Source organism: Eurypyga helias, unplaced genomic scaffold, assembly GCF_000690775.1.
Source record: "Eurypyga helias isolate BGI_N326 unplaced genomic scaffold, ASM69077v1 scaffold16469, whole genome shotgun sequence".
Taxonomy (NCBI): Eukaryota; Metazoa; Chordata; class Aves; order Eurypygiformes; family Eurypygidae; genus Eurypyga; species Eurypyga helias.
The window spans coordinates 9831-20616 of record NW_010270384.1 but is presented as its reverse complement, the minus strand read 5'-3'; the positions used below and the strand labels follow the sequence as shown (position 1 = coordinate 20616).

The following is a 10786-nucleotide window of genomic DNA, read 5'->3' as shown; positions in this document are numbered from 1 at the left end:
GTTGGCTTTCAACCAGGAGGCAGTTGGTGGGAGCCTTGCCAGCGGCAGCACTCCTCCGTGCTCCGAGCACCATGGCTTGTGCAGCTGGAAGCGGTGGTGGGCCGAGCGATGGGGGTTTGGGCCTGAGGGCTGCTACAATGGCCGGTGGGTGACTTGATGCTTGTGCTTCTCCAGGTCTGCCAGCAACAGCGTACAGCGGCTCGTGCATCACAGGAAACGATCCAGAAGGCCTAGGAGGCATAGTATCTTGACATATCTTATGGACACATTGTCATCTCCCTTCTGTTAGTAAGTGCCGTATCTTATGGACACGCTGTCGTCTCCCTTCTGTTCAGTGTACGTGTGTTTCAGAGCACTAAAGAGCGAACAACTAACGTTTTGATTTCCCTGCAAGTGGCAGTTGCCTAAGGAGATTGAGGTCGGTTATACTGGAGTTCAGAGGAGAGCCAGGTAGATGGTGAAGTTGACTGGGAAGTATCTTGAGTGCTCTCTTGCCATGAGGCGGGATCCAGTGTTGTTAAACTTATCCCTGACAGACCTTTACTTAATTGGCTCTTACAGAGCCTTCTCCCCCCCTCCAAGGGTAACCTGCTTCAATGTTTAGCTATCATGTACAGTTAGAATTTTTTCTTAATAGCTGACCTAAATCTCCCTTGTTGAAACTAAGCTGATTATTATCTTGCTCTGCCCAGAGTAACCCTGGAGAACAATGGATCAGTGTTCCTTTGTCAGCAGACTGGTGGGTGTTTGGAACTTTCCACTCACAAGGTTCTCCAAACTGTCTGAACGCACTTTGCGTGTTTCTCTGCTCCCTGAGCTCTGTTAAGTATTTCCATCACCCCTGGACTGTTAAACTCAAACTGGGTGCAGTATTGCATTAGCTCTGAGGAGGTGGGGTATTTGTCTTCCTTGTGTATGCCTTCTCTCTTAAAAACATTCCAGAATTGTACATTCTCACGTAACTGAAATATGCAATTTGTGATCCACTGTAAGCCAGATCTGTTTTGAGGTTTTTTTGCTATGCTGCTACCCAGGCAATTATTCTTGAAGAGGTGTCCGTGGGGTTTTTTTCCCTCTACTGAGTATATAATTTTGCACTTGTTAGTAGTTTGAGAAGTTATCTTGATGATCATAACATAACTTTTTCTAATTTTAGTCTTTGAAGTCCACTCTTCCAATCCCCTTTTTCCAAGTTAGGGGTCATTCAGCTAATTAAAATACTGAGTAATGCCAGGCACTGCACATTGTGATCAGCCCTTTCAGTTTGACTTTCTCAAATACTTTTTTCTTGGTTTTTTGTGTTTCCTACTAAAACTGCAACTCATTCTGTGCCACGGCTTTGCAACTGAGCCAAATCATATAGAGAATCTTAAGTAAAGAAACCATCAATTCTTTGAATTGGCTTCTGTGCACAGAGTAGGGATTGCTTGCAGCTCAAAAACTAGAAATGTGTGTAAAATCCTGAACCTTTCTGAAGTTTTGGTGTCTTGCATGTGGATTTTGGATGTCCAGACATCTGGCTGCAGAGGATGATGATGGCTGGCAGTTTCCCATTCTCCCTGTTGCAGCAGTTATGACATGCAGGGAGAACAGAAAAGGCTTCTCTTGAGACATCACTGAAACCATGTTACCCATTTTTAAAAAACGGCAGAATGGAGGTTTTCTGTGGGTTTATTTCCTACCTATAAACCAATAATTTCTACTTTGCAGGACACTATGAAAAATAAGTAGTCCGAAAGCAATAACCAAATGATAAAAATGTTCCCAGAATTACTGCAGATATTTTTTAAAAAGCATTTAAAAACACCTGGGTATTTATGTACGGATATTCAGGTAGGTGTAAATACCATTCTGCAGGCACAGTCAGCTGCCAACTGCTCTCATCCCTTCTACCCAACAAACAGCAGTGAGCTACAAGTTGCTGTGTGAATGCTGACGTCCTTTAAGAAAAGAAAAAATCACTGCTTCAGAGGGTGTTGAAGGTTGTGAGTCGTTCACGTGCCATCATTGAACGGCTTGTGCCTGAGGGAGGTGGTTCTGTCCCTCTCCTCCAGTCTGAGTTCTTTTAAATTCTTTTCTCATGCCTTTCCTTCAGCAAAATCTGCTTTGATCCTAACTTTCTTCAAAATTCCATTTGCCTTTTTAGAGAGCTTTCTGAATAACCATACAGATGCCTCGTTCTCACCCACTTAATACAGGATCGGATTTATAGCTAATGCATTAATGCTCGGCTATACGTGTCAGGGATTCCGTTATCTGATCACAAATGGTCCAGGAAGCGGAGAGTGAGAGGCGATATTCTGAACGTTTTTAATACTAAAGTAATTTGAAAATATTCTGAGAAGCAGCAACCTGTCGATTTGAAGGAAAGGACTGGTCTTGTGATGCAAACGCAGCAGACTAAGCCTATGTAAGCAGCCAAGTTTCTTTCTCTTGAAATTGCATTTCACTGGGAAAACATCACAAGCAAAGAATTCTAGGGTTGGGAATTAAGCACAGATGAACTTCATGTGTATGTTCCAGCATCCAGGAAGATCCATCGTTGGCAGGCTCATAAGCTAAAGAGTCGTGCAGGTAATGTCCTCTGTCCTCTGCAATAAATTTTGTTTTCTTTTCATTCTAATTTGTTTAGATGTATCACATTGAAAATCATGGAGCTAGGAAAAGCGAAGCTGCTGAGAACTGGCCTTAATGCCTTGTACCAAGCAATTCACCCCGTGCATGGGATTGCCTGGACGGATGGGAAACAGGTGATACTGACTGCTTTACACCTTCATAACGGAGAACCACAGTTCGGTGACTCGAGTGTTGTCGGTCAGTTTGAACATGTCCATGGACTCTACTGGGGCCCGTGTCCCCCTGATGCCCCAGCGCTGCTGGCTGTTCAGCATAAAAAGCACATCACCATCTGGCAGCTCTGTTTTAATGGTACAGAAAGAAACAAGCTCTTAGTTTCTCAGATATGCGACGTCAGCGAGCCGTTTCCAGTGCTCCCCCAAGGCTGCGTGTGGCATCCGAAGAAGGAGATCCTGGCCGTGCTGACGACGCGGGACGCCTCCGTCTTACACTCCGTGCATCTCAACAACTCCAGAATCAAGGCAGATATTAAAGGCAGCGGTCTCATCCACTGCGCTTGTTGGACAAAGGAAGGCAATCGCTTAGTCGTGGGAGTAGGCAGCGCCCTTCATTCTTATATTTGGGATGATGCGCAGAAAACGCTGAATGCTTGTTCTTTTTGCCCGATCTTTGATGTGGGAGGCTACATCTGTGCTGTGGAAGCTACTCTGAATTTCCAAGTTGCTGTTGCCACTGAGCTTCCTCTAGACAAGATCTGTGGGTTAAACGCTGGTGTTGCATTTGAAGTTCCGGCGAGCGTTGAAACCGAGTCCTTCCCCTCGCAGTCCAGCTTATGCGGCGAGGAAGAGTATTCCATGGATGGTGGGAAAAAGTCACTGGACTCTGAGAAGTCCTTATCTGTTGTTACATCTCCCGTGGATCTAACTCACATCCTTTCTAGCAAGCAGGGTGCTGATTCCAGCTCTCTCCTTCACCTGAGGCCCAAGGACTACCTGACGGGAAGTGGCCAAGACGCGTCGCATCTCATCTTGGTGACTTTTGAAAGAAAGGTTACCTCTACCAAAAAAGTTAGCATCCCAGGCATTTTGGTTCCTGATATAATGGCTTTTGACCCCAAAACTCAAACTGTATCGGTTGCCTCCAATACCTGTAATGTTATTTTAGTCTATTCGCTGACTTCATCCAGTTTACCCAATATTCAACAAATTCAGCTAGAGAAAAATGAGAAACCAAAGGGGTTATGCTTCTTGACCAAGAAATTGTTACTGATCATGGTTGGAAAACAAAAATTCAATGACCCAGCGTTTCTTCCTTCTTCAAGATCAGACAAATACATGATCCGATTGATGGTAAAGGAACTGGTATTTGAAACGGGCCCTTCAGCATCAGTTACGGGGAGCTCCAATTTGAGCCTTTCAAACATCCCTCATCATCTCTCTACGGATGCTCACCCTCTCAGCCGTGGACTCCTGATACCGGACCGCACTGCCATTCAGTCCCCCACCAGCAGAAGGAAACTCATCGAAGAAATTAAGAGTCCTGCCTGTGAGCAAAGCTTGTTGCTGAACATGAGTGACCTCAAAGAGAAAAAGATTTCCATGAATTTTTCTCCAGCGGTTGAGTCTCTCGATGCCGAACCAGTTAATCGGGCTGTGGCACTGTCTGCTGCATCGCTGGCATTTTCGAACAAGCCGACATCTCCAAAGAGGCAGGCGGATGCAGCTTCCAAAATACCCAGTTCTTACAAGAATAACCTATTCAGTGAAAAGGAGGCGAGTTACTTGCCGAAAAATGTTGAAAAACTGTCTGGTAACTTCATGGAATTACAGCATCATCTCTGTGAATTAACTGAGCTGCTAAAATCCGGGAAGAGAAATCTTCCGGTGTACCCATCTTCTCAGGAACCCTCTTTCATTAACATCACCTGCCAGGTAATTTTAATATTGCAAGCCTTAACGATAAAAGCTGTTTAGGGTTGTCTGTTCTTTGTGTGGATGTAAAACACAAACTCTTGTGGGATTATGCACGGGGAGGATGACATCCTAGGAACGTTCGGTGCGTGCAAACTGGGGACATACACGTGGTCTCGCTGCAGGCAGGTGAATCCGATAGGAGTCTGACTTAGACTTATTTAGCCTTTCCATAAACCTGGCTTCTTCTTGTCATCTTTCTTCCCTGGTCTTCCTGTAATTGCATCTCTGTCCCTATTTACAGTTCTTTTAAAACTATGTATTTGTATTTTTCTCTGAAGGGAGATAGAATGAGGGAAATCATTCAGATTTTTTAAACTGTGCTTAAACTAGTGTACCTAAAATGATTGTCATTTCAGAAGGATGCTGTGGTAGTGCTTTCATTCTTGCACGGCTATCTGTACCAGTGGGAAAAACAGAGCATTTCTGGAAAAAAAAGACCATTATCATGTCGTGGTCAATAGGATTAGATTTCCATCCTGTTCCTGTAGGTGGGACTCATGTTACAAGTCCCACAACTCTGCAGGCTTCCAGTGGTTTGAGAGTGATGTAACATTTGGGAACGGGCATCTCCCTGTCCCTGCCTCATGCTAGATCTGAGCTCGATGGCAAAGCCGTACCCTCTCCTTCTGCACGGGGCTGGTGGGACTCCAGGGAACCCACACTTGACAGTTCTGTGGCAGAATTAAAGACTTGTATGAAGCTCTAGGAAGGTAATGTTTTGCCAGGGCAACTTCTGAAGCTTTCTGCTTCGAAATTAGACAAGTGAAAACTTCCGTGTGTGGGAATTGGTATTAGTGAGGACAGCTAAAATAATGGAGAAGGAAACAAAAAAGATAAATGCTTTGTCTCTCAGATGGAAATGTTGCTAATTAGTACTGAGAGTGCCGTCTGCAGAGAGACACCCTTAGGGACACAATAGAGAATTCCATTAACATAGCTTTAAAATCGATTTAAAATCAAATTTCATGTGAAAGACACTTGCCTTGGCTGAAAGAAGGCACTTCCAAAGCTCATGCTGGGAAGTGTAAATTACCTGGATACCAAAACATGGGACAAATCTACTAGGTCTCTTCTAGAATTCAGATTAATAAACCTGAGGTAATATTCAAAGACCTCTAAACTGCCGTTTTCCTTTCCATAAGCTCTTCTTTATCAGCTTTATTGTTGCAAAACATTATTATTCTCCAGTCTTGTAGCATTGAATTCTTAGGTGCTGGATCAAATTCCCTTACTCTCATCACTGCTTTGCATTGTAAACATTCAGTAATTGTAATAACTGCTTGTTGTAGCTCTCGTTAATCTTAATTAAGATGGGGCATTACTCTGAGAAGTGAAAGTTTCCCTCAGCAGGTCTGGTGTCTCGTTTATTGGAGGCGTGTGTTCAGAAGCCAACTTTAATCTGAGGTAGCACGCATTTTTGTTCGACGTGGTTTGAAACGGGGTGACAGACCAGCTTGTCTTGGTGCTCCGGGGGCAGGAGAGGCTACACGCAGTGCTGCAGTCGGACCTATGAGTTTTGATGCTTTGTGAAAGCAAAGCCTTTGGCTTGTGAGTTACAACTGGCGTTGGGAATTCTGGCAGAAAACGCTGTGTTTAAACTTCAGTCAGCGTACATCTAATTTGGGAATCGTTAACAGGGATCCTCACCTCGTGTGCTGGGCCCCAATTGTTTCTCTACTGCCCACGTTAATACCTGTATCTTACAAAATGTCGTGGAAACCCAGAATGTCCCAAATAAACTCTGCCCTCAAAGGCACTGTGTATCAGTGCAGGGGCAAAGAGCGTGTGCGTGCCCATCTCCAACCTCCACTCTACCATACGTCCTCCTTGTGGGTGAATGGGTCCGTCCACAGCACGGAAAAGGAGTCGGAATTGCCTTTATCGTGGTTTTTATCGTGACCCAGGGATGTTATCAAGGCTTCCTTGGAAAGTGCCAGGGTTGTGTGAGTTTTATCCTACACAAAGGCAGAGTTTGTAGCTTTGGTAACAACCCATCTCTTGCAGATTTAAAAGTGCTTTGCTCCAGTCCGTGGGGGATATTCTTCAAAGACGCTTTGTGGATCTGTGAAAAGAGAAGGCTCCGGGGTGGCCTTATAGCACCTTCCAGTACCTGAAGGGGCTACAAGGAAGCTGGGGGGGCCTTTACAGGGGCCTGTAGTGACAGGACAAGGGGTAATGGGTTTAAATTGGAAGTGGGGAGGTTTAGATTGGATATCAGGAAGAAAGTCTTCACAGAGAGTTGGGAGGCACTTGAACAGGTTGCCCAGAGAAGCTGTGGATGTCCCATCCCTGGAAGTGTTCAAGGCCAGGCTGGATGAGGCTTGGAGCAACCTGGTCTAGTGGAAGGTGTCCCTGCCCATGGCAGAGGGGTTGGAACTAGATGGTCTTTAAGGTCCCTTCCAACCCAAACCAGTCTGTGATTCTGTGATTTTTAAGGCTTGGGGCAGCGGTGGTCAGAGGTGACAAGCCCATCCGATTTGTTAGTCCATTCCTCATCCCAAACATTCGTGGGCAGGAGTTCTTGCCTCTTCTTAAGCTGTGAGGGGGGAGGATGGAAAACCTGCCGCTTCACAGACTCCCCAGGAAAATGTCCCTCACAGGCGGTAGGATGAGAGTCAGGGCAGCGCTCTGGAGGGAGCTCATGGCTTCTCCAGCAGCAGCGTGCGATTTCCTCTCCTGCTGCTCTGACACGTGCTGAATTAGCACGGTTACGGGCTGCTGCCACTCACAGACCATCTCTTCGAGAGCCGAGACGTCAGAGTACGAATCTTGCAAGTGGGCCCGAACAAACGTTGCATTTGACTTTCTGCAAACAATGTTGCCGAAGGCATGTCTGTGGGCCCGTTTTGGCTAATGTCCTTTTGACATCTCTGCTGAATTGTACAACGTGGTATCTAATGATTCTTTCTTGAATTTACAGAAGCAGCTTTCCAGAAGTGAGTCAGATGAAAGACGAGCTGTTATCCTGTGTGCTGGTAAACTCCATCTAAATGTAGTCCAGCAGATATTCAATCTGTCTCTTGTGGAAATGCAACACGGTATGTTGTAATTATTGAGTAATACCAACCCTTTAAATACATGTGACATTCATGGTGAGCAGTAGCAATATGCCTAATCCCCTCTGGGAAAAAAAAACCCAAGGAATAAATGACAAAAAATTATTAATAAAGTTTACTCCTTTGTTTTGTAACACGAAGATTCTTCTCTGAGCTTTTACTGAGAAGAATCTTTACACTATAAAAAAACAAAGAGCAAACTTTTATATATTGATACTGCTTTATCAAGTAGCTAGTTAGGGCACTTACTGTTGTCTAGTATTTTGTTGGTGGTTTTAGGTATTCTAGAGAATTCTGAGTAATGAGGAGGTTGGAGTTGACTGGTGGTTTTGGAATACAGTTTTTTCTATTTTAATCTGTAGTTCCAGCATCTGGTCTCCTTTAAGAAATCCTACAGTTTTTTATAAACACAGAAGTAGCGCCGTAAATTTTCGCAGTGCATTTCCCTTCAGTTTTTGCTGTGAAGAAAACTACCTTTCTAGCTGCTCTTCTCTGCTCATCGCATGTGTCACTTCGCTCTGTGTTACTTTTGGCATAGGTAGAAAACACACTTCTGGGATACAACCTCTCACTGCTACAGATACTCTGTATATTGGATAAAGGAAGAAATTCTTCCCAGAGAGGGTGGTGAGGCACTGGAACAGATTGCCCAGAGAAGCTGTGGATGCCCCATCCCTGGAAGTGTCCAAGGCCAGGCTGGATGAGGCTTTGAGCAACCTGGTCTAGTGGAAGGTGTCCCTGCCCATGGCAGGGGGGTTGGAACTAGATGATCTTTAAGGTCCCTTCCAACCCAAACTGTCCTGCGAAATTATGATTCTCTGTACTGCATTCCAGCTGCCTGCCGTGTCTACTCTCTGCCCACTTGCAGATTACTGACCAACTATCCTAAAGCCTTGAGCCTGCTCTTCTTCCCATTGTGCAAGCTTTATTTTTCTTTAAGTAGCTGTTGGAATATGTGTAGTCTTCCAATACCTAGATAAAACTGCAGCTGGGTAATTCACTAACAACTGAAATCTTGAAAAGGTTCTTGCCACAATCTTACACTAGTTTAGTAGTTTTCCCACTGCAGGATCAGTCACCTGCATTGAAACACTGTGAGTATTTTAACCCAGAAACAGGTGATACACCCAGTGGTAACAGTAGGCAGGGTTGTAGACACTGAGCTGGTCATTTTTCAGACTGGAATTTATTTGGAGTGATAAGACTTGAAATACATTTCTCTTTTTGGCAAGAAAAATGTCCCCATTACCTGCGTTAGTTTTGTCTTCTTATTTTTAACTTAAAAATGTAAACTAAACAGAATTGGTTGCCCAGGAATGAGTAATCATCCTGCGTATGACTAGCCTTATAGGTAGGTTTTAAAAGCAAACAGGGTTAATGGTTTCCTTATTCATTTTACAAATATTACTAGATAAATGGGCAGAGTAGGGATGGTATTTTCAAATTCCTGACCTGCAGTGAGTTTAAAGTTTGGTCCAAATGAGATATTAAGCCAAAAGATTAAAAGCTTGCATGCTTTCAAGCTACAATCTTCTCCTGCCCTTACTTGTGACATGAAGTTACATAATGCGCTTTTACCAACAGCTGGAAATGTTTCTCTGAATTCCCTCCCCCCCCCATGAGCTCAACAGATCAAGTATAAACCAGACTATTTGTGTATGAATTGTTTGAAGTCAGGGGTTTGGGTGCAGTAAATGATTTCAGACTGTAAAACCAGCGCTAACGATGACGTGAAGTCCAACAGCAAATGGATCAGAGACGGCGGGTTTGTATGCCCTGGTACAGTGTGTCTTCCTTGTATTTGCTGGAATGAATGCCATTGTAATTGTGTAATAGAAGCAGATTCTAAATTGTTTTTCTGATATTAATTTGTCATTTAATAAATTTCTGCTCTTTACAGTATCTGCACAGCTTAAGCACTGTGAAGTAGCTTATAAATGCCTAATTAAAACCAGGTCTGGATGCTCACAGCTTCTGTTCAGCATTTCATCCTCCTCCTTAGCCGAAGCCTGCATCGAGTCTCCTCTCCCAGTGGCAAATGGGTCAGAAAGCTGTTTCACAGGGTTGTTAACTGTCCTTTATTTCTGAGATTACACAACGGGTATCTCCCCATACTTCAGGGTTTTTTTGGCTAGAAAACTGTAAACGTACAGAAGCATTTTTCTTCCGTTTTAGAAGAAATGTATTTTACACCTTAAATATACCTCATCACAGGCAAACTTAGAGACATTCGCGTGTCTTCACAGGTTCATCGTGGATTGTTCTGACAGCGGACAGCGAGGGCTTTGTTCCGTTAACGTTCACATCCACGCAGGAGATAGTGGTGAGGGACGCCAGTGCGAAAGGCTACAGTGCCCGTTCTTCCAAAACTCTGGACATCATCAGCTCTACGGAAGGGTGCAGACCTGCTGCTTCTGAAAGTCTGGATATCACGAGTTCTTTGGAAGTCCTCAGAGACTGTTCCCCCAAGACGTTAGGCAGCAGCAGTCCTTCAGAACAGCCCAGCAGTAAGATGTAAGGTTGGATTCTGGAATGCCTCTCTTACGGTGGGAGACTTCGAAACGTCCTGTGTAGGACCGCAAATTCTCAACAGCATTTTGTCTCAAAGCTCTGTTGGATTTCCACAGGGGTTTCTTGTTGCCTATCACTGTAAATTATTTATTTGATCCTTGGAATAATTTTTTTATACCGAGCAGTGTTTTTTAAATAATGCCTCTTGCAGTAGAGACGTGGTCTCTGTGGCTGAAAACACACGTTCTTACAAGCTTCTGAGCTAAAACTTCCGTCTTGCTCTTTGATATGTTGGTGGTTTTAGATGGTAGTAAACTTGCATAATAAAAAAATCCTTGGAAATGCTGCGTTGTCCCCCATTTCCTCCCCTCTGTCAAAGCCTGAAGTCCACTGTTGGTATTTAGAAAGTGCCTGCAGAAGCACATGTAGTCGTGCACGGGTGTTATGAAGCCTGGAAGCACTGCTGCAGGGGTACGGAGTGTGGGACAAAGCAGGACCGCGTGGAATAGCCATCGGCTGCGGAAGCAAGTCCCTCTTCCCCTCCTGTGCCCAGCAGTAATGCCTCTGTGCGTGCTTCCCTGGGCAGAGGTGGGGAAGCGACTGTCATGCGTCTCGATTGCAGTGGGTTGAGCCCCGCCGGCAGCTGAGCGCCCACCCAGCTGCTCGCTT

The 10786-nt window shown here is 44.6% G+C and overlaps 1 protein-coding gene across 1 annotated transcript; it reads left to right on the top strand.

Annotated features, from left to right (window-relative positions):
* The first annotated feature begins 2651 nt into the window (after positions 1–2651).
* LOC104502456 (WD repeat-containing protein C2orf44 homolog) lies at positions 2652–10124 on the top strand. The gene is made up of 3 exons (XM_010158432.1): positions 2652–4508; positions 7471–7588; positions 9853–10124. The coding sequence occupies exons 1-3, from the start codon at positions 2652–2654 to the stop codon at positions 10122–10124; spliced, it is 2247 nt and encodes a 748-aa protein (XP_010156734.1).
* The last annotated feature ends 662 nt before the right edge of the window (positions 10125–10786 follow it).